At 42.8% G+C, this 23,230-nt stretch overlaps 1 protein-coding gene across 1 annotated transcript in view; it reads right to left on the reverse strand.

The window, feature by feature from the left end:
* Window positions 1-245: 245 nt before the first annotated feature.
* Window positions 246-23,230, reverse strand: part of KDR (kinase insert domain receptor) — a 31,722-nt gene continuing 8,737 nt past the window's right edge. The window contains exons 11-30 of the mRNA XM_054825191.1: window positions 22,608-22,728; window positions 21,897-22,005; window positions 20,833-21,177; window positions 19,706-19,852; window positions 19,425-19,556; window positions 17,643-17,749; window positions 17,112-17,247; window positions 16,746-16,850; window positions 15,416-15,529; window positions 14,116-14,204; window positions 12,423-12,579; window positions 10,918-11,018; window positions 9,448-9,570; window positions 9,197-9,308; window positions 8,713-8,812; window positions 8,491-8,596; window positions 6,469-6,620; window positions 3,081-3,177; window positions 2,875-2,963; window positions 246-2,017 (exon numbers count right to left, since the gene is read on the reverse strand). Of these exons, the coding sequence (XP_054681166.1) occupies window positions 1,798-2,017; window positions 2,875-2,963; window positions 3,081-3,177; window positions 6,469-6,620; window positions 8,491-8,596; window positions 8,713-8,812; window positions 9,197-9,308; window positions 9,448-9,570; window positions 10,918-11,018; window positions 12,423-12,579; window positions 14,116-14,204; window positions 15,416-15,529; window positions 16,746-16,850; window positions 17,112-17,247; window positions 17,643-17,749; window positions 19,425-19,556; window positions 19,706-19,852; window positions 20,833-21,177; window positions 21,897-22,005; window positions 22,608-22,728 (2,662 nt within the window). The 3' untranslated portion in view covers window positions 246-1,797. The remainder of the gene's footprint in view (window positions 2,018-2,874; window positions 2,964-3,080; window positions 3,178-6,468; window positions 6,621-8,490; window positions 8,597-8,712; window positions 8,813-9,196; window positions 9,309-9,447; window positions 9,571-10,917; window positions 11,019-12,422; window positions 12,580-14,115; window positions 14,205-15,415; window positions 15,530-16,745; window positions 16,851-17,111; window positions 17,248-17,642; window positions 17,750-19,424; window positions 19,557-19,705; window positions 19,853-20,832; window positions 21,178-21,896; window positions 22,006-22,607; window positions 22,729-23,230) is intronic.

Here is a 23,230-nt window from a genome sequence, read left to right on the forward strand (position 1 = left end):
ACCATTCCCTGACTGAACATAATAAAGTCATTCAGTGCAGATTCAGTCTGTACAAGCAGTCTATTCCTCTGATAATTTCTCTAAACGCACTTATTGCCAACCACTAAAAATCACTGAAGTTTCTTTTCTATAGGTACCCAAAGAAATGTTCATAGCCCTGTACAATGGTATAAATAACTAGATTCATTAATTGGCACTTGAAATAAATAGCACTTGATACACTTCCCTGTCAATAGACAGGATACAGGAAAATACATGCAAGAAAAGCAAACAGATCTACCTATAGCCCCCACCTCTAAATTTCCAGTCCCTTTTAATGAAGCGAAAAGTTTTAGCTATTAAAAATGTTGTGACCCTTGTAATGCTACAGAACACCAATACACAAAGTGAATAGTACAATATCCATTATATAATATATATATTTATATTTTAATATATTACATTTATTTCTACATAAAGAGGCTATAAATACTGTATATGCCTTATATTCATGGTTCCCAGCATTTGACATTATAGTAAGTACAAACAAACAAAAAAATTATAAAAATACAAAAAAGGTCTCAGTAGAAATAGCTTTACATTTTAAAAATCTTGTAGCCTGCATTGTGTCTATCAATAGAGTTCTGGGACTACAAGAGCACAGGTAAGAAGTTGTCCAACAATTAGTCACAATGATGTCACCACTCAGAGGAGATCAGAGCTGCCATGAAACCAGTCACGTATTCCCAAGACTACATAAACCGAGATCTCTGCCAGCGCAAACAGACATGGAGTTTGCAAAGTGAAGGAGTCAGACCTACATCTGAGCCAGGGGGGGATCAGATGAGAAGGTAGGGTGCCCTTGGTGTGCCCCATCAGGACCACAGGACTCCCTACAGTCCTAAGGTAGATATTACATTGCCCTTTCTACCTGTTGTAGAGGCTGCCCCAGTGGTGACAGGGGACATTTTCTGCAGCCGTTTCGGGCTAGCTCAGAAGCAGGGAGGTGCCTGGCATGGGCCAAGGGTGCCGGGGAGAATGGGGGGCAGACCCACCCCAAGGCCACCGAAGCGTGAAGCGTGCCCCCGGCACTCGTGTCCCACCACTTGGCTCGGCGCTCTGCCTCCTCCCTACTAACCAACCTCACCAGGCGAGTCTTCCAAGGAAATGCAGCTCGTGAGGTTTGGTACAGCAACTTTTTTTCTCCGCCAAGGACAGAGACCATCGCCCCCACCTATATTTAGCCCAGCCTATGTTTAGTCTCATGCCGTCGGTGAGTGCCAGAGCCTTGAGCTGGAGGTTCCTTTTTTTGTTTGTGGAGGTGCAAGCAAGGGATAACTCTGAGAAACAAGAAGCCAGTGCCGTGCTGTTTCCTTCCTGGAGTCCAGCCACAAGGGGAAAAACAAAAAACAAAAAAAAAACAAACCCCAAACAAAAAAAAGAGCAGGGCTGTGCCGTTATTTCGTACAAGTAGAAACAGTTAAGTTGAACGCCGTGCCGCTGCCTGCATCGGGCAGACGCTCGGCATGTCACCGGGGTCTCAAAGGCCACCACACTGCCTCTGCCATCAGGTCGGCACAGCACCCACACACCGCGGCCGGGGCTTTGCACCCTCAGCCACCAGCGTCTCTCGAGGAAAGCGCCCCGCAGCCTGGCACGGCGCAGTTTTGCTGCCAGATGCTTCTGCATCCTCTTCAGGAAAAATAAATGTCTTGTCTTAGTCTCACGGATGCCATCTTTCTACACGTCAAACCTGAATACCACCAGCTCAGGCAAGGAAGGCACATTCCGGGGGGACCCAGAGCCGCCGGCTTCGCCCTAGAGTGGCGGGGAGGCGAGCGGCGCGGCGCTGTCGTAGGTGAGCCCGTGGGCACGGCAGAGCGGGGGTGAAGCCTCCCGAGCGCACAAGAGTTCAGTCTCCTCGCTGGAGTAGATGGTGGTGTCCATGTCGTCCGAGTGGTACCCGGACTGGTACCCGCTTGTCTGGTTGGAGGCTTCGGACATGACGGACTCGTTGCTCTTGCTGGGCACCAGCGTGCTGCAAAAAACAAGCAGAAACAGGACTGAGAGAGCTGCGAAGGCTGTTTCTGGGGGGCAGGCGGGCAATTCCTGCCAGCTGCTGCTTTCCATTACAGCAACAACCAAAGCAAAATGGTGCACTTCGCAAAACTAGCTTCAAGCCTTTTTAAACATGCATTTGACTCTAAGGTGAAATCTTTTTATACACCCTAACTTCACTAACACATGCAAAAGCTATTTAATTTTATGACGGTACAAGGAGTTAGATTGCAACTGCAGATGAAACAGGGAGAAAACTTTGAGAGGCTTCACACGTTTCAGCCATGGTGCAATCATAACTGCAGTATGTCTTTGTTTGCACTGAAGCTGGCCTGGAAAAAATAATTCCTGAGAAGCTCTCAGGGAGCATATGTGAGGTTTCAGCTCCATGAACGCCACTGTTCTTCCTGTGAACTGCACAATGAAACCCCTGTACAATGCTCTGAAAATACACTCAGGTACATCCTGAAAACTCAGGAGTCAGCTTTAGAAAAAAAGAAAGAAGAAAAAAAAAAAAAAGAGCTCTTTGTCATTGCAGATAGGCCTTCACAAATACGTTCAATTGTGTGCACCAGCTCAGTTCCTTCAAGGGGTGGTTGATGCTTGTGCAGCTGACAAATACAAGTCCTTTGGCCGGTGCTTCCAACAGCTGCATTACCTCTCCTCTCATGGTACCAAATGTAGATGACCAGGCATACAGTGCACAAGTTTTCTTTGTGTTTTTAAAAATACAGTAAGAAAAGATTTTGTCTTCTAAAAAATTTTATAAACCAATCAGTCTTCTGACGCACTGCAAGAAAAGGTCATATTGAATCCTATGTGCAGCCTGAGCCTTACCTAAAAGGTATTTTCACTTGTTTATCACTCTCCTCCAGTGTCTTCAGCTCTTCAGATGCAAGAACCATCCCACTATCTGTCTGGTTTTCCTGCAAAGGTGTTAGAAATGCATTAAATGGAAAGGGAATACAAAAAACCCCCAAACCAAAAGCATGAAAAAAGACATCAACAGAAGGACAAGACATACAAACCACAGACAAACTCACCTCCTGAACAACTTTTACAGTGGTTACCAATGGGACATCTTCAAATGTTTTCACACTCACAGGCCGGCTTTTTCTTTTGCTACCTTGTCGGTACTGACTGAAAAGAAATCAAAACAAAACAAGTTTTGTGTCCATTATCCACAACTTGGCTGCAAACAGCACAATGATATCAGAATCCTTTTATCTCTCTACAGAGAAGCTAATCCTTTTGTCAAAACATATTATGCAAACCTCTAAATATCCATTTATTGAAAAGGATGAACCACCTAGAAAGTGGCATGTCTCTGACCTTCTGCTCCTGACAACCTTGATCTCTGAGCAAATTCTAAGAAATAGCTTTGAGAAAACAGCTCCTTTCCTTAGTTATACTGGAGGGCTTCACTTCCTGCAAGCTTTGCTTAGAAGTATAATAAACAGAGGAGCCTGGAGCACAGACGTGTGTCTCTTCCTTTGGACTGCACTTCTGAGACCCCTGGCTGGACCTACGACAACAACAGCAGACTCAGCAGACTGCTGCCCTTTAACCACGGGGATCAGGACAGAGAGTGCTACATGTCTCTTGAAGGCTCTTCTCCAAAAGAAGCCCTCTGGTCAGGATGACATCCATAAAAAATATTGGACAAAAAAAAAAATTACTTTCATGTAGGTACTAATACAGCAAACAAAACAGCTCAGCTTTCTAAGTGGATACGGAATAAAATGGATGTTGTCCCAGTTAAACAGGACAAATTTATGTTCCTAACAACTAATGAAGAAAAAGCCATGGAGTTGGAAGAGAAGCCTGCATCCACCTGAAGCACAAAACTGGAGGCAATTTAGAGCCTCATTCACTCCATTTCCCAGCTTTGAGTCTAGCTATGCTGTGTTCTGCCTATCTTCAACAGATGCTTATTTAAACTGGTAGAGATTTTACAAGTTCCCTGTGTAGCCGGCTCAGGTGCTCAATCACACTTTAGAATGTGATTCTAATATTTCAAATATTAAACCCAAGTATTTGCTGCAAGTAAATTTTTTCCTATTGCTGGGGACACAGAATAATTAATTCAAGCAACATTTCATACACTGAAAACTGTTACTATGTTCCCTCTCCATCTTCTCTCCCTAGACTTAACAAAATCAGGTTCCCCGTGTGCTTGCATTTAATTGTCCACACAGGCACAGAATTGCATGGCCAGGACTACAGTTACCAGGGTGGAGAGGACTGGGAATGGCAGCCTCTTGATTGGAACGACCTCCCAGGTATGCCAGTCCTGCTTCTGCTCAGCCCAGACAAGAGTCAGCCTGTGTTTTCCACGGGGGCTACGATGAGTGAGATCCTCCTGGTTAAGCCAAGCTACTGTGCAAACTGGACTAGAAGTAGCGTGCAGGCAGAGAGAGGCCACACGTGGAGTGTGGCTCCTGCCCGGTGGTGGTGAGGGCTCAGCTGGCCTCCTGACAGCATTTCCTGACACGTGTTTGCATTTTGTAATAGACTGTCCCCAAAAAAGGGCCAAAAATGCCCTACAGAGAATCAAAGTCCATCTTTCCCGCTACCCACCAGACCAATTATTCTCTCTCTCTCAAAAAAAAAAAGGAAACTTAGATTGGTTTGACTTGATTTTTTCTTGACAAATCCATGCTAGCCATTTTTAGTTACTTCACTTTCCCATAGACATTTACTATTATTTATCTGATCGCTATTCCAGGATCATTCCTAGGATTCAAGTTAACCTGATTTCAGAGTTACCCCTTTTCTGTTCTTTCTAAAAACAGGCATTATCTTTACACTTCCTTAAATCTTTTTTACTTCACCCGGCTGTTCTTAATGACAATCTTTCAAGGTTCAGAAAATGCTTATCTATTTCCTAAGCCAAATATGGCAGATATTAGGAGGTCCTACTGATTTTAATTTACCTCAGCAATCTAAATATTCTTTAATTTTCTCTGTGTTTTCCCCATGCTTGCTTCTCCTCCTCCGCCTTTGACTTAGAGATTGTATTTATCAGCATCTCCTCATAGATAGTACTTTTGTGAAGACGGAAGGAGACATTACTGAACAGATCAATCTTTTCCACTACATGTACAGCAAGATCCATGCCTACAAAATCATTCAGCTACCAGAACAGGAGAATAAAGCCCCTAAACATGTCTTAAGCTCCCCACTTTGCCTCTCTTAGCATGGTTTCCACAAGTGCTTTCTCACAACCCTGTCACACTGTAAGTCAAGAGAAAAGAGGTTCAAAGTCTTTTGAAAAGGCTGATGGAGAGGTTTTACTTCTGTTCATAACAGGAAGTGTGGACCGGGAAAGCCATATAGGAAGTACTAGAAGTGGAAAATAAGTGTGATTTTTTTCAGTGTTAAATCATGCTTTTGTGTCTGTTAAATATTTTTATTTTAGACTGCCCCACTACTAAAACATGGGGTTGAGAGTTCAGCTCTAGGACCGTAAGTTCAACTGAAGTGCAAAATGCACTGTGCCTACCTAGTCTTCTCCAGGACCGCATAAAAATGTGATCCTGTAGTACCCAAAATCATTGGGAACTTTCTTTGTCTTTGGTGGATATATTACAAGCAGTGAGGGAGAGGGCTCCGCTTGGTGGAAACCATGTGAAAACTGCCAGCAGAGTCCAGCTCTGCTCTGATGGTTGGATCCATCTCCTATCCTTCTCCTTCTTCTGAGGTTGCAGTAAGCACCCCAGGGCTCCCAGCATCTAAGTGGCTGAATTTGATCTTAGGCATCGCTGGATGAGAAAATACCTTTCTCCCTTACATCCTGCGCCCAAGGTCCTCACAGTGTCCAACATAAACTCTGCTTGATTGCATTACAACAAAGTCCTTACCGGAGGAGTCACCTCTGCCACAATACCCCACACCATCTACCACTATCAGTCCATCGTGGATGCCCCAGCAACCCACCAGAAGCAAGCAGTAGACAAAATCCAGTGACAACACTATTTAGGCTGCATTCCCCTTGGCTATCAATTCATGACCTATTTACCAACATTTCACATTAGGAGGGGAAATGTCAGGGCAGTTATTAATGACAGATCTATTACCATTAATATTGTAGGGAGCTGCAATAGCGAGTGTGAACACAACTGAGTTGGATCGGTAAAACTTCGTATTTGTTCTGGTTCTTAAAAACTAAATAACAAATACTTTTGTGCTTTTTTGAATGAGAATATCAAATCTTGAAAGGGTAGCAAAAACTCCCAAAACATTCCCTAGCATTTGGGGAGGTAAGAAACTAGTTTTTGCCTGCAAAAACTCTACAGATTCATTCTTATCCCTATGGAGGAGGTTAAATATGGACCAGGCAGCTGAAGTCTCTTCCTTTCATTTTCCCTGCCCCCAGCATGAACAGAACGCGCCCAGAGGCCCCAATAGGATGTCCACCATATAAAATACCTAATTCCTGCTGTGTTGTCATAATGGAATTTAGGATCACAGACTTCCTCTTCCTCCCTACAGGAAGCAGGTGAAGTTGGGAGAGAGAGACCCGAATCCTCTTCCATATTCAGTGATACTGACAAAGGAAGGACAACGTAGTCTTTACCATCCTGTGGAATGCAGTGAAAAAATATGAAAATGAAATAAGGCTACAGAGATACACAGATATAAACAGCTACACACATGTACGTGGAGAATGCACCAGTCCAACAGAGCTACCTTGGTTGTTTTATTAAATTATGAGCATTATACCACCTTCACAGGAGCAGCTTCATTAAAAGAGGGAAACTTAGTAAGAGTTACTGCCAAGTAGTTTTCAATAAAAAAATAACAGTTTTATATATGACATACCATAACATAATGCATAAACTGAACTTTTTCTTGATGTTTTTGAAATAAAACATTTAAATTTTAGTAATGTTTGAATTGTAATGACACAAAGAACATGATCCTAAGGGGAAAAAATAACCTTAAACTGAAAGTGAGATTGCGTTAGACTACAGCATATGAATCATAAAGTCTAAATTAAGTATAAGAATTAAATTAAAAAAGAATGAAATGGAGATAGCAAAAAAGGAAGTTTTCTGTCAATACTTTGGCATGTAACGATGTGAACAACAGCAGCAACATTTAAAAAAAATTCTTCCACTTTTTTACATTTCTGCTCTAAAGTATGAAGAGAAAAAATGGATTATGCATCCCTCAGTATTGCATACATATTTATAGCCCCATAAGAAATAATTTTGTAGATTCCCCCTTTTCTCAATTTTTTTTTGCATTTATCCCTTTTGGACTACAATATGACACATGTATAATTAGCTATTAGTTATCAGACAGTAAATCATGTTTGTCTTTTATAGTCACAGTACACTACAGTTTATGACAAGACAGTCTAAATCATTAGTAATCCAACCATATTAAGTTATGGGCAAACATGCATAAAGTATGTTCTGAACATACAAGGAAACAAGTTTTTTACTGTGAGAGTGATCAAGCACTGGCACAGGTTGCCCAGAGAGGCTGTGGAGTCTCCATCCTTGGAGACAATAAAAAAACCACCTGGACATAGTCCTGGGCAACTGGCTCTAGGTGCTTGGATCAATGATTTCCAGAGATCCCTTCCAACCTGAGCCAGTCTATGATTCTGTGATACCTAAGATTCAAGCTGGTCTGTAGGAAAGTGAACAAATTCTATCCTTTCTGAGTTTTGGTATGCACAGAAGGCACAATACTTCGGAAGGACAGGTAATTCCCATCACTACCAATAGGTCAGAAAGGGAGAACTAGTCTAATAGGAGAGCACGTGGCAAAATCCAGCCTCCTTCATTCGAGTGGTCTCATCTATTGCCCTGGCCTTGCCCACATTTGTGGTGCATGAAGAGGAAGCCAGAAGAGGGAGAACCCAGGAGGGAGGGAGGCCCTTGTACCCCACCTGGAAGCAGTGGGTTCTCTTACCACAGTGCCTGTACATTGGACAAGTCTTAATACAGTTATCTGCATGGAGCTGCTGACAGGCAGTGAAATGCCTGCATCCTTGTCTTCCAGAAGAGTCATTAAAAACACTGCATCCCACATCCTCACATATGCTAAGATATCTATCTTTGGCACAGTAAGATCAACAGGAGCTACCTGCCGAAATGCCCCTGCAGTACGCAGAGAAATCAGCAGCAGAGCAGGGAATTGAGCCTGTGCCAACAACTCCCCAGCAAGGCAGCTGAGTAACCACAGTGGTGGTGTGATGGGAAGCCCTTGCTGGCTGGGCAAGGTGGCCATAACAGACCTCTGCAATCTTTCCCCTCCCAAGTCATTCTCCTCTGCAAAGTTTCCCCAAGTGCCAGTCAGTAACGAGAGTGGTGGAAGAAGCCCAGGCTCCCCGATGGCTCCAGTGGACAGTACCCGGCTGTGAGATTTCATGGTGGCTGGCAGGACAGGCAGGGTTCAGCTGGTGGTTTTAGCAATCAAAGAATACATTTCATGTACCTGACGGACGTTGGCTTGCAGTAAATTCCCCAGGTGCTCCACCAGCTCTGAAAAAGTTGGTCTCTGCTTAGGATCTCCGTGCCAGCAATCCAGCATTGTTTGGTACCTAAAAGGACAAAGCCCGTTAAAATATCAGCATAAAGAAAATAGCATCTGCTGGTTGCTCAAGCACCTGCTATTACTGAGGGGGAAACGCGGGCAGCTGAAAGAACAGTTTCTCACATTTCTGGTGTTGTATAGTCTGGTGCCCTCATTCTCGTTCCTTCTTTCAGTCTTCTGCAAAATTCCTCATCAATTTTCACTCCAGGGTATGGCGACGCGCCTAAAATGACAGCAATGGTAATTTTAACGCATTAGACTCTTAAATTCTAGGATTAATTTTCAAACAAATAACTCGCTATGGCCTCAGTTAATAAGGTAATTCAGTATATTTAGATGTGCAAACAATTTATATTTCTGATGGCAACAGCAACTGATTGAGTAAATGAGGCACATAATCACATACTGAAATTGCATGAAAAAGCATTTCAAGTCCCTGTTCCTACATTTGCGTTTTTAAGGAAATTTGAATATTTTATTTTGATGGGGAAAATAAACAGGAAATTTTCAAGAGGTAAAAAAAAAAAAAGAGGATCCAAGAACACTGTTTTCTGCAGACTCTGTTGTTTAAAATTCAAGATGGCTCAATAAAACCAAAGTGACTCACCTAATGAAAATATTTCCCACAGCAGAACTCCAAAGGACCATACATCACTCTGAATGGTATATACTCTATCAAAAATGGTTTCTGGTGCCATCCATTTTAGGGGTAGTCTGGCCTGAAAGCATTTCCGTAAACAAAAAGGTATCACAGTTTAGCAAAACACTGAGTTTCTACAAACCCATTTAAGGTGAAAAAAAAAAAAAGGACTCCCGCTTCATATTAATTCTCTCTCAAATAGAGAATCTGAAACTTACATCTCCTTTCCTGACGTAATCTGGGTCTTTGTAGATGTCTCGAGCCAAGCCAAAATCACAGATTTTGACCACGTTATTGTCTGACAAGAGGATATTACGAGCAGCCAGGTCCCTGTGGATGCACTGCAAAGAGAAGTAAACAACTTCATATGCTGCCTGTCGTCACAGCTCCGTCCATGGGGCTGATCACTTTCACATATGTGCCTTCCTACCCTCAAAGGCCAGATAATTCTTAAAACCTTTTAAGAAAAAGAAACCTCAGCATCAACAGTTACTGATTTTAAGTGCTTTTTTGATGGTCACAACTGATTTGGCTCAGGGAGACTTGTGTTCCCAAGTCCAAACATACATCTGTTTATCCACTACGCAGAGAGGGCCTTTGAAGTTAGCTAATTAATTATCCTAAGAAGCTGACACAAAACAGGTTCAGATCTGATTACCTTTAGATTTACTTAGGTTCACTCAAATCTGTGTACTCCACTCTCTCTCTGAAAAACATACCACACTAAAACACCGATTTGATTCCAATACAAACGAATCTCGACTAGAGTCAGAAAAGTGCATGCCTTTACCTATGCAGAATGACAGCTTAGCCAACAACCCAAAAACTTCAAAACTCAAGCCTCAATAGCTTGAAGTAAAAAAGCCAAGCTCTGAAAGTGGCTGCACATTTGCTTTTAGTATGGCCTAGAAATACAGATTCTGGCAAGACATCCTTTCACACATACACACCAACCAGGATGTATAAAATGTAGACAAATTTATGGTTTTAGAAAAGACTCTGAAGTCTGCTCTTGAATGCCTAGCCTGCACTCTACAGCAGTGTTATATTCCCTGCTTCCATCTCCTTTTCCCATTTCTAAGTACCTTTTGTTTCTATACAACTGCAGGCAATTCCTTGTTCTTGCTGGAATTTACATCCTTTGAAACATGTACTATACCTACTTAGGATCAAACCACAGAAAAGCACTTCTAGAAGGCCAAAATGCAGGTGAGGTAATATTGACTGCCAAAGTGTCTTCGGCAAGAGACTCTCCAAGGAGTCATCTATGAAGTTTCACAGGTGAGCATCATCTCTTCTCTCACTGCCCTTCCAATCCCACTGCACAAGTTGCAGGCAAATCCTCAGAGCACACTCCTTTACTCTAGTTTAGCTCCGGTTACCAGGGATTTTTCCCTAATTCCTTTAATAGTCCTCATAAGTCAGCTGCTCTCCTCCAACTACTTAATCATTCTTCTATGAATCAGTGACCCATAAGCCTTATACAGATCACTAACATTTGTGTCAATAAATGCATGGGCTGTTTCACTCTGTAGCATTAATGATTCGCTTATGTCTTAGGGCAAAAAGAAAATGTTGCGGATGACTGCTAGTCCAAAGATGAACGTGCTGTTTCCTTCTATAGACCTACAGCACTACTTCCTACAGTCAAATAAATAACATGCCACTCTTCCTGAGAAGTTCCTTACTTTGCGTGAAGCCAAGAACTCCATTCCTCTCGCCACCTGGAAGCTGTAACAGATGAGGTCCTCCATGGTCAAAGGGTTCTTGCAAAGGTCTTCAGGACCAGCTGCAAAGAATCAGATGACAGTCAAATACACCCTTTGTCACTGATTTCACCCATAACTGCTTCTTAGCTAAAAGTCCATCTTAACCTTATGCCACATTGAACTGGAAGAGCAAACCGAGCCCTTTTTTGGCTGTATAATTATCACTACCAACCCATTTTACACCAAACTAGTCCTGTGTAAAATAAACTTTGAGACGATGGGTTATACCCCAGGCCTCCTTGCTTATTTCCAGAGTTCCCACCAGTGGAAAGATTTGCAAAACAATCCCAAAAGAAAAACAACCAAAACTCAGCTCACAAGTTCCTAGGACAGGAAAGGCTTGCTGTGGTTTCAGCAGATGAATTTGGAAACCGATGAGAGGGAGGCCCCACCTAGTCCTTATGGGGAAAGAATATACCATGGGGAGACAGACTTGAATTTGGCAAAAAGCCCTGCTAATTTATGGTAGAAGAAGCCTAACCTCATCCTCTGGTGACCTGGAGGAATAATGTACTCAAGTATCCAACAAAGATACCTAGGCATTTAGTTCCTGCTGAAATAAACAACTCAATGACTTTGCTCAGCTCTTGATTTTAAGAAGAAATCTACCAAGAACTACAACACCAGAGAGGCATGAAAAGGACCAAAATGGTGTGGAAATGCATAAAGTGCATGCCTGACACTACCTATTAGGATCGCATTGAAACTGCAAGATCATCCTCCCTGATAATATACTGATGCTTTTCTTTGCATTAAATGATTTTTAGTGGAAGTCGAAGTACAGGCAGTTGAGCTACAGCCTCCCTTCTGACCTATCTGATCCCACTGCTTGCTGAAATCAGCGGTCTCTGAAAAATGTTGGCAGCAGTGAGCACTTTGTGCTGTCTCTGCCAAACGAGAATATGGCAAATGCATCAGTGAAACCGCTGCAGAGGGTATGTATATCCAGGGGAGGCTTTGGAGGAGTGGATAATTCAGGTTTCCTGTTCCTGACAGGTCACCTGCGCAGAGGGAAGGGAAATCAACCTCTCTGTTAATAAGCAGTGAAGCAGATGGTGTTTCACGATATTTAACTTCTGGGTAAACATTGAGGAAATTCAGTTAGCATCCTGCCACATCTCCCTCTGTACTGCCTTCAGAGTTTGCGCTCTGTGATTTTCCCTGAAGACACTGGGACATTAAAAGGATGGATCTCTAAAAGGCATTGCACTAAAAATGCACCCTTTCCAGAGAGGACATTATCTGGGATTGGGTTGAGGGGTTTGGGATGCTGAACTAGATGATCCATAGTTTGGGAACTGGCCATCCAGGAAATACCCTGTGCACAGCTTTGAGGGAGCTTTGGAAATCACACGGTCCCCAATGTCTCTCATCAGCCCCCGCCAATGACAGCTGTTCCAACACCAGGAGAAGACATATCCTACCGTCCTCCTCTTCCACGTCACTCAGGGACCGCTCCTCCACAAAGCCAGAGCTTGCTGAGCTCTGGCTGCTTGTGATGCTGTCCAACCGTCGCTTCAGGTCCGTGGAGACATCACCGACATAGTTCTCCTTCCCCTGCCGAAACCTGGCACTTTTGGTCTAGAAATGTGAGGGAAGGGTGGGAGAAGTCAGAAGCAGAAAGTTTACCAGAAGCTTCCTGAGGAGAGGCAATGATGGTGCTCATGGTCACCACTGAAGGCAGGGAGGGCAGCCCAGCACTGGCAGGACCAACTGCTTGGCTCCACATTGAGGAGCCGGCCTTCTCACCCCCTGGTGCCCACCACTGTGAAGCATGCGTGGATGCTGCCAAACCCCCTCTCATACTCTCGAGCCTCTCTGTACTGCTACAGCTTTACCGCCTGCTGCTGCAAAGACCCTTCTGCTAAACCTCTACCTTGGCCAAAACCCTAGCAGCCCTCAAAATCTGATTTATTTCCTTCTTCCCCTAAGACACCAAATACCTCTAGGGAGGATGCCAGCTCCGCCAGCTTCCTCCACCATGTTTCCATTTTCTCCTGCTTCAGTTTGGTGACTTTTCTCCTCTGGCAGGGCTGTTTTTTTCCATTGCCGATTCCCATCCCCACCGCTTGTGTAAGCAAGGGTCAGCACCCTTGTGAAACCCTGCCTCTTCCTTCAAGGCCTCTCAGATATTTGTTTATCCTTTTTACCTCACAAGAGGATGCAGCGAGTTGCCTTTGCCAATATAAAATAGTAAACAATGACTGCAAGGATAAAGAAAAATAACCCCCTGGAGAACTGACAAGCAATTTGAAGAAGTTCTTATCTAAACACAGCAGCTGCAGGAAGACTGAAGTTCAGGTCTACCAGCGTGGCACAGCACAGCCCAGGGGCCTCTCTCCTGGCTGTGGCTAAAAAGGGTAGGGTCCTGGGCATGATGCTCCGTGCTGAGTACCCACAGCCATGCTCTTCATCTGGCAATCTGCCCCTTGGAGGGGATGGATCCTCCCAATCTGCTCCAGAAATCAGACCCCCTCACAGAAGCGACCCAAAATGAGTTTGAAAAGGCCAATCTCCATCCCTTCTCCTTTCAAACCGGGGTGCAAAGAGGGGCTGTTGTGATGGGAACTCGCCTTTGCAAAGAACTCGGGAGGTGAAAAGCTGAACATAAACTCATGAGATACATCACTTATACAAAATGATTAACAGCAAAAAAAATATATAGCCTGGTTCAGCAATGAGCCAAGGGGATAGCAGAAAGAATCATCACGTGACAGAAGATACCTACAGATATCTGATGGATATATACACTAAGCAGGGAGTGCAGTTATTTAAGGTGGTCTGGAGCTTAACTAAGAAAGGAAAAAATTCAGGCTGATAATCAGAAAAAACTTCCTGACAGATATGGCCAAGTGTAGAATAATCTGCCAAGGGAAATAGTGGAAGCCCAGTTCCTTTGCACATTTTAAGCTAACACTAACAAAAGAGCTGCATTGCAGGGGCCACGGGAAAGACTAGATGACCTCTTATGTCTTTGCCATCTCTCATTCCCATGAGAAGTACTAGATATTCAGCGTCCCCAAGGATTGCCACTACAGTCGGCACTAGAAACAGAAACATCGCGTGTGGAAAAAACCCACCAAATCAAACATTATGCTGTTAACCTTGACTCCTTACCTTGTATGGGACAAATTCACTCCTCTTGCTCCGTAGGTAAGCTGACAGATTTCCAAACTTGCAATATTCCACGATCACCATGAGTGGGCCTGTGTAACACATAAAGCAATTCCTTAGAAAGACCATTTATATCCCACCTTATCTCTAATTTGTGGCTAGAAATACATACATTTCAAAAAGCATTCTACTACCCAGAGGTTTTTAAAAATACGAGTAATAAAAAAAATAAATCTAATAAAAGCAGGGAAATGATTCCGTTCTATAACGAAGGAAAAGAAAGCACATTTGAAAATCACAGGCCTAATTTCATATGGGAAAATGTATAGTGGTGTGCTTATACTTAAAGTGCAAATAACTGCCTAAGCTAATTGACAGTGTAAGGATGCGACACATAGTTGAATGAACTTCAGTGCAATTAACCACTCATCTGCAATAAAGTACACACATGATTATTCACGCATTTTTGTGCGGGCAGTTTAAGTCCTAAAATCTTAAACCAGGAATCTTGGTTTCAGACATAGATGCCTTAATATACAGTCCAAATGTGGTTTTTCATGCTCAAATTGCCTCATATAGGCATATGCTACAATGATAAATTTCCATCCTAGGTTCCAGATACTGGCCATGTCTATTTTATTATGGAATAAACAAGGAAAGAAATATTTATGGATTATATTTCCTTCAACTACTGCACTTCTGTCATGGAACTTTACAAATTAAATTCTGATCCCACCATAAGCCAACAAGTCAGCTTCCCTGAAAAATTATTACTGAGTTACTTTACACTGAATTTCTTCCAAATTAGCGTGCAGTGCTGGATCTGTTAAACAAAACATCTGTCGCCGATTATAAAGTAAAATAGGTTCATCCACCCAGAGCTGGACTCCAAATTGCAATCTCCCCTCCTACACACACACAGAGGCACCCACAGCCCATCCAAAGCCAGGGAGGGAAGTCACAGCTTGCAATTGCACTCTATCCAGTGACAAGAATAAGACCAACTTGTTAAATCTGGTACTAGACTTAGACCCAAAGTCTGTTAAAGGTTAGGCATCCATTATAAAAGTGGATCTGAGGTACAGAAAAGCAGTGATAGAACTAAGGGATGGAGCTGGATGTAGAACTCAGGGCTTTTGAGCCATTATTCCACCTCTGGATCTGTTCACTCTTATCAGAATTTATTTTTAAAAAAAGACCATTTCTTCCAGACCTTAATTTTGGAACTCAATTTTCTATGCAGCAGAAAAGGCAGAAATAGGGTTTTCATTAGCACCTTTCCACGCACTGAGAAGTTACTCACCTCCTGGCTTTGTGCAGGCTCCAAGTAAATTGACAACATTGAGATGATGGCCAATATGAATGAGGATCTTCAGCTCTGACATAAGTGCTCTGTGCTCACTATGGGTTGCACCCTCTGCAGAGGTAAAACCACACATATCAGGAGCATCACACACAGAAAGGTTTTCCCTTCCTCTTACTTTTCCATCCAATCTAGTGAGAAGTCTTGTTGGTTGGTAGCCTGGATCAGCTATGCTGCAGGACACTGATGAAAGCTAGGCACATGCATGACAGGGTTGGTTTTGCTTTGCTTTTAAACATTTTCCAAAGTTTGACAGGGGCCGTACATCAGAACAGGGACACAAACAACCCAGATTAGCAAACACCTTTTTTCCTACAGACCTTTTGAGCAGTTTGTACTCTGCCGTTTGACCCTCCCAGCCAAGAGCTAGAAACGCTGTGCCGTAGCCTTTGCTGGGGTCCACGCCAAGGGTCCACTGGGTCCACAGAGTCGGGGAGACAGGGCCTGGGCCAAACATGCCTGACTCTGCAGCCTCACCAAAAGCCTGGAGACATGGCTGGTGTCCTCATCCCGCAGGGAGAGAAGGGGAAGAGGAAAGAGCTGAAGCACTGGGGAGCGAGGGGCGGAGGAGCAGCTCTCTGCAGGCTGCCTGAGCACTAGGAAGCCGGAGGGACAGGGCTTTCTAATTTTTACTGTCATTGCCGCACTCTCGTCCCACTGCAACGAGTCTGCAACAGGTCTTGCCTGTGCTTGCGACTGCTCACTGTACTGTCAGAAATCCTCTGGCTTTCCCATCCTTCCTCCAGTACACCACGGGGTGGGATACAGCCCCTGGCTGCTGGGAGCCCCATTTTGCTGCCCCAGCTACATCCTCCTCAGGAACAGTGTGTCTGGGAACCACAGCTTTCAACTTTCCTGTGGCGAATGCGAGGCACTATAATATGATTTACAGTGAGGGGAAAGCTGTTCAAAACTATTACTCATTTTGGAGCGTGCCTAAGCCATTGTCTGAGACGTGCAGAAAGCTCCCTACCAGGGTGCATAAGGCAAAAATGGACACATGCAAACTGCTTGCAGGAGCAAGTTTATATTCTGAACCTGAGTAGATCTATAAAGCAATGGCTAAGAAACCACAGCTGCATTGCTCCGATTATCAATGAAGTAGAGGCATGTACTTTCCCTAATCATTGCTTCATGACACCAACTGCTAAGTTAAATTTGTATAAATCATTGATATGAACTTTTTGATTATTTTCTATTCACTGGTTATAGGGTAGGCAATTATCCCTATATTGTGTATTCAAGGTGAAGTTTTAGTCATCATTTTTACCTTTAAGCATTTTGACTGCCACAGTTTTGCAGGTAGCAGTTTTGTCGATCCCAAACGCGTCTGCTTCTATGACCTGGCCAAAAGCTCCACGCCCAAGAGGTTTACCTTGAAGTGAGAAGATGAACAAACTCCAATTTATTTGCCTGGCACAGTGAGCAAAAGATGCAGAATAAACATCAACTCTAAACTGAATTTATGTATCAGACATCAACAGAGGGCTGATAACGGGGAAAAGATGCCTTGTATCAGACAGCCCACCTGGGGGCCCTGCATCAGGGCAGCCCCATGGCAAGCCAGGACCTGAAACACCCCCCCGGCACAGACCTGGCTCAGCACCACTAAATGGCTGATATGATGAAGACACACCTAGCTTTAGCCGGTCTCTGGGAAACTCCCACTTGCTGGTATCATACGGGAGCCGTTCGCAGTGCTCATCTATAGGGACTTCATCAGGATCCATGATGATTGACAAGTAGCCAGTCTTCATGTCCCCTCCGTTGGCCTGGAAAATGGTATTAGTTGTAGTTGCACAGATTTTTTGCTGGTGATGTACAGGCAAAGTGCCATTTTCTCACTTTGTAGTGTTTCACTAGTTCCCAGGCTACCATTTCCATACACCATGTCATCGTGAGTGTGATCATCATTAATTACTTGCACTTTTTTTTTTTTTTAATAAACAAAACCAGCTGAAACATTTTTTTTCTTGCGAGGGCTTGTTCAATTAAAAACAAATTTCTGTGCCCCCAGTTCCAGGCAAGAATGTTATGGCATGGAGAGAAAAAATGTGTCTGTTGATTTAAGAACAATGGAAAGAAACAACACAAAAGGCCTGAAGTCAGCTCTCATTTGTCATGCAAGACCAGTGCTGATAGGACAGTACAAGAATTTTTTCATTACCCGCTTAACGGTCCGGAGGATGATTACGAGAAGCAACCAGAAGAACATGGCAATCACTGCAGTGCCAACGAGGATAATGAGCTCCAGATTTGTTTTCTCTTCAGCGCCTGGGAAGAAATAAATGAATATCTGAGTGATAGTTGGAAGCATATTGGTTTTGTTCATTCATTAAAGTAGAGAATGGAGGTCCTTGTTCTGAAGGTTCGTTTTAAAAGTGCAACATGGAGCAAGGAAACGAAAGGAAAGCAAAACAAAACAAAAAGCTTGGGGGTTTATGTTGGAATATTATGCTTAGTTTCATGCTGTTTTACACATCACCCATTTTCTTAGTACCAGCCTTGTTCCAAGGACAGTATCTGGACCTTTGGCAAATATAAAAAAAGTAAAATCTCACATTTTAAAAAGAAATCATTGTTTTAGAACCTCAAAATGAATGAATCTTTCTCCAGAAACTGAAATAACCCCCCATCATACAGTAAATAAAGTGCTGTGAGAATGACCCAGAGAACAATCTCTCTCTTGTCTCTTTACACGCGTCAGCTGGGGCACGAAAAAACGTCATTCTACAAGAACACATGAAAATAAGGTCTTATTTACAACATCCCTTTTCCAGTAAAATAGTCTCCAGCAGAAACCACTTGAACATCTATTAATGTGCAGGAACAGCTCTCTTCAACTTCCGTTCACAACATCATGCTCCCGTATTTCTTCCCTCGCACCATGCAGATTTTCCTACACAGTAGCACACTCCATTGCATGACCCCAATGAGCTGCACTATAAATTTCTTGGAGTGAAACAGTATGTCCTACACAGATTTCCAACTTTTACAGACATGCCCCAGCCATATTTACCATATCAGCTGAAATCTACATTGATGTCAGCTGCAGATAATTTCCACCCCATGTAAACATATTGCCCAACATCTTAATATCCTAATGGGCCCTATAAGAATAACAGGATACTGCTTTAATTACCTTAACGGAACAGCTCGGACAATTACCCTGACTTACAAGACAGAGGTTTGTGAAGGATTCAGTGACTAAATTCTGCAAATGTACTAATATCAAGGGCAAGGAGTTTTTAGTTCGAGGCTTCTCATTGCAACTCTTGGTGGAAAGTCCTTCACAGTTCCAGCTACTCAGACTGCAGACTAACCTATTGCAAGGATTTATTCTTTATTATTGCGAATTGCATTTTGGTGTGCCACAATAGGACTGGAACAAGTGAGACACAGGTCTCACAAACTCTACTTTCAGAGCTTGGTGGGCTAAGGCTGGAGTCCCCTAACCGAAAACTGCTACCTGTTCCTATCAGTGAAATGGGATGGCAATCACAACAGACTGCACAAAGTCTTCACCCTGTTTTTCTTAGATGCTGTGACAGCAATGACATAGGTTTAAAAATTACAAGTGTCTAAAAACATAGTATGACTATTATGTTACCAAGACAATAGAGATGCCCCAGGATATCTGCAGGTTTAGATAGGCTCTGTTGTACAGGTTTACCTGTAATGTAGACTGGCAGAGTTTCCTTTGCAACCACAACCAGATTCAGCTTTTGTTGAAAAGCACTAAACAACATAGTGGAAAAGAAAGCATCAGCCTGAACAACTGGGATTACAATGGCTCTGACAGCACCCAATTTGAGCTTGATAGGAATGGTCAGGACTTTTTGCAAATCTCATGGTGTATTTTCAGATCTCCAACCAGGATAGCCTGTATATTTTCCTTTTAGTGATTATAAAGATTTCATGCACAATCTGGAAAGAAGCTAACACTAACCTTCCACTGAAAAAAAAGCCACTGCTTTTCTGCATCCGAGGACGTTGCAGGCAAGGCAGGTGTATAGCCCTCCATCTTCTTTCCTCACTCGACGTATGGTTAGTGTTTTATTTCCATCCTTCAAAACAATACCTGGAAAAAATCATGATTTTTAGTTCTGCTATTTTTATGCTACTTTGTGTTAAAAATTCAAAACGAAACTTTTCACAGTGAAAATCAGCAGTTCCATGAAAGAAAGCCCTTAAGTTACAGAAAATTCATAGTAAAGGACCAATCCTCACCCGAATCTTCAATAAGGGTTTCGTTATTTTTAAACCACATGATGTTTGGAGGAGGAATGCCATTCGCTGTGCATGACACTTCTATGGTTTCACCAATGTTTGTTGTTTGATTTTCCAGGTTTCCTATGAGTGTGGGTGCCATGGGCTCTGTTGCAAAAATAAGGCAAAATTACTGACGTTTAAGAAAACATCCATCTTTGCAGTAGTAGCACTTAATGACACTCTACATGCATGACCCAGGAGTGAAGTCTCAAATCCTTGTATAACACCAACAGCCACAGCGTTCATGTTAAGATCATAACTAAACTGCCACATGATATGAAAAAAAAATATAACAGCCAAGAAAGTTTTAACAGTATTGATGTAACCTGCTTTAGACTGTTTAATTTGAAACTGCTCAGGCTGCCGAGGGGAGAGGGAGTAAGTGAGAAATGGCTTCCCTCACGTTTCTATTTCCAGAGTCATTATGAGAAGTATGGTACTGCTGGTCCATCAGACGTTCATTCATGACAGCCCATCAACATGTGTAGGTGTTTTCTTGAATTGGCACCACAGCTGCCTAACCAGCCTAGACATCGAGGCCCAAAAGCCAAGTCATCTCTATTTGTGTGAAAAGCTGATTGATTATCAGCTCACATTGCTTGTGCCTGAATACCAGCATCATTTCATGACAGTTTTAAGTTATAGACATCACCTCAAACTCAAGATTCAGTGACACAAAGCAGAAGCATTAATGCTATGAATACACACGTGCATATAAAGCTACAGGGAAAAACGTGTTTTGAAAAGTAAAATGGAGAAGTTATTGAGCTAAACACATGCCGTTGTTTGTGCAAAAGCCAGGCTCATCTCCTTGCACAGCACAGTGGCTCGGTCAGCGTTACCTCACTGGTACTGATGAAATGGTAAGTGCCTGCTGCCCAGACAAGCCCCAGACCTGCATTCAGCAGCCACTAACATGTACAACTAACAACCCCTTTATTTACAACAAATGGTCTAAATCTGTTTAAAAACTGAGTGTGCTATTAAGCCAAGGCATGCAAAACCTGAAGATACCAAAAACTGATACTACTGCAGTTATTTTCATACGCAATCACCTATTTTGGTTCACAGTAAGAGATCCATACCTTGGACAGTGAGGTGCTTCACCAGGCAGTGCTGTGTTTTAGCTTTTTTGTCCTGAGCAATGCAAACGTAGTCCCCTCCATCCTGGAGGGAGATGTTACGGAGGATGAGCTCTAAGGTGACATTTTCGCCGTTGGTATTTGAGACTGTTGCATTCAGCTTCTGGAGAGCATTGAGGTTCTTGCAAACGGGCATGGGCAGCCCTCCAAAGGGAGTCTGTGAAGCGTGAGCACTGAGTTTGTACCACGATAGCTTCTCAAAGGTGAATTTGTCTGCCGTGCATTGCAAGGACATGTTATCCTTCTCTGTGAGCTGATTCCGAGGCTGGAGATTAATTTCAAGACCTCCTGAAAGTTAAAAAAATTAAAGAAATTCCTATTAGGTTGCACATTTTGTTGCCAACAGTAACTTGAAAAAGTAATTTTTTAAATATAGTTTTATCCTCATCTTGGCCAGCTGTAAATAAGGAAACAAACCACTGAAAAATCAGTCAATTAATCATTTATGTAAAGAGTACAATCTCATTAAAAACAGTACATTTAAAATGGATCAAAGAAAGGCCTGTGTAATGAATACAGTTCCTCTTACTGTAGAAATTTTTGGCAATCTAAGATGATTCTTAGCATTATCTTGTGGTTAATTTTTAGATTTGGATTAAAATGTTATTTCAGTATGTGAATATGGGGACTGATTTTCAAGAAGACAGAAGCTATTTGCCACTGGTTTTGAAAATGTTAGTCTTAGCTTTTACACTACATCTTTACTCATTTTGTGACAGTACCATAATTTCTCCGTAGCTCTTTTAAGTGACTGCAAAAGCCCACGAGCAATCATTCTCAGGACGACAGTCCCCATTTTGCATCATTTTCATGGGACTGCCACTCCACTGAAGCCAGCAGAAGTAATCACTTGGCTGAAGTTAGGTGGTGACTTTAAAGGCTGCATTATAGAAAACCTTAGGTAAACCTAAAATCCTAAAGGGTACAGCGTGAAGCACCTATCATTAGCGAAGCAGATGAAATATAACATTAATTTAATATGGCTGTACTCAACAGGGTATACTTACTGGTCACATGAAAGGAGATAACTCTCTCACTTGACCCAGCTCTGTTCGTAGCCATGCATCTATATAGAGCAGATACATTCGCCGCTTGAATCACAAGGGTGCTCACAGTCTGCAAAAGAACAATCAAGCAAATTCATACCATGTCAGTGCTAAAGTACGTATGTGAGCCTTATCACCCCAACAGCTCAGCAAAGTGCTCTGCAGGTATCTGCACAACGAAAAATCCCTCCAAAGCACAAATCCATGGCACAGCAGGAGCACAGTCCCCTCCTGACTTTAACATCTTTTTTCCTTAAGCGTGTAACAATCAGGCAAAAGAAAACAAGAAAAAGCAGCCTGCCAGAAGGCAGACTTCAATGTATGTGTTAACAAATGCTGCACCCACAACTTTTTGTGCTCTTCAGTCTCTCCAGCTTCTCCCTATTACAGATAATTGGCAAGATTGACTTGTCTAACTTCACACTGCTAAAAGGGGCACTGAAATCTAAGTTATGTTCCTCAATGGAGACTCACTTTGGGTCAGTGTCTAAAGGACTTGAAAATGTCTACCTCTACCTATTGGCTTCAGTAGAAGCTTGCACAACTAGCAAGTAGATCCCCATGTTTAATGATAGGTGAAAAGAGTCTCATCTCTAGCCATCTATTTCCAGACGTGTAGACTACCGAACAGGGCTAATCATCCCCAACCAACAGAAAAGAAAATCTGCTCACCTTTGTTTTCCCAGCAATAGTAACGACTCGGTGCTTAATTTCAACCTGATTCCCACCCTTTCTCTCCGAGATCACTTTCCATTTCCTACATGCATACGGATTGGCTCCCGAGCGAACCTTCCTGAGAAGTAAAGACATATGCATTACATAAGGCAAATATTCATCTTTCAAGAGAGTGGTTTTCTGTTCTCTTTATAACATGCAGATATTTATCTATAAATCAGATGCATTGCTGGCCATAGCCTGCATATGGGAGGGAAGAGTATGTTTCTGGAAACATTTCTATTAAATTGCACCCTATAACCTTCTGAGACCTTTGTGCTCTGTAAAATAAGGAACCCCCAAGCCTAAAGGTGGATTTCCTAATTAATCTGCCTGTGTCAGCTCAATCAGGATGCTTGGAGGGAAGCAGCTATTCTGGGAACAAACCTCCATTCATAAATGGATGATTCAAGTTAATTTAGTTCAAAGGAAGACAGAGAGACATAGAAATCGCTGAACTCCCCACAAGAATTTCTTGAGGACAGTAGCCATTGTGTAGGAAGCAACCAGGCACCAAAGGAAGAAACTAGTGGAAATCATTTTAAAAACAACAACAGGAAAGAAGAATGCCTTTTTTTTTT

Source organism: Grus americana, chromosome 4, assembly GCF_028858705.1.
Source record: "Grus americana isolate bGruAme1 chromosome 4, bGruAme1.mat, whole genome shotgun sequence".
NCBI classification, from domain to species: Eukaryota; Metazoa; Chordata; class Aves; order Gruiformes; family Gruidae; genus Grus; species Grus americana.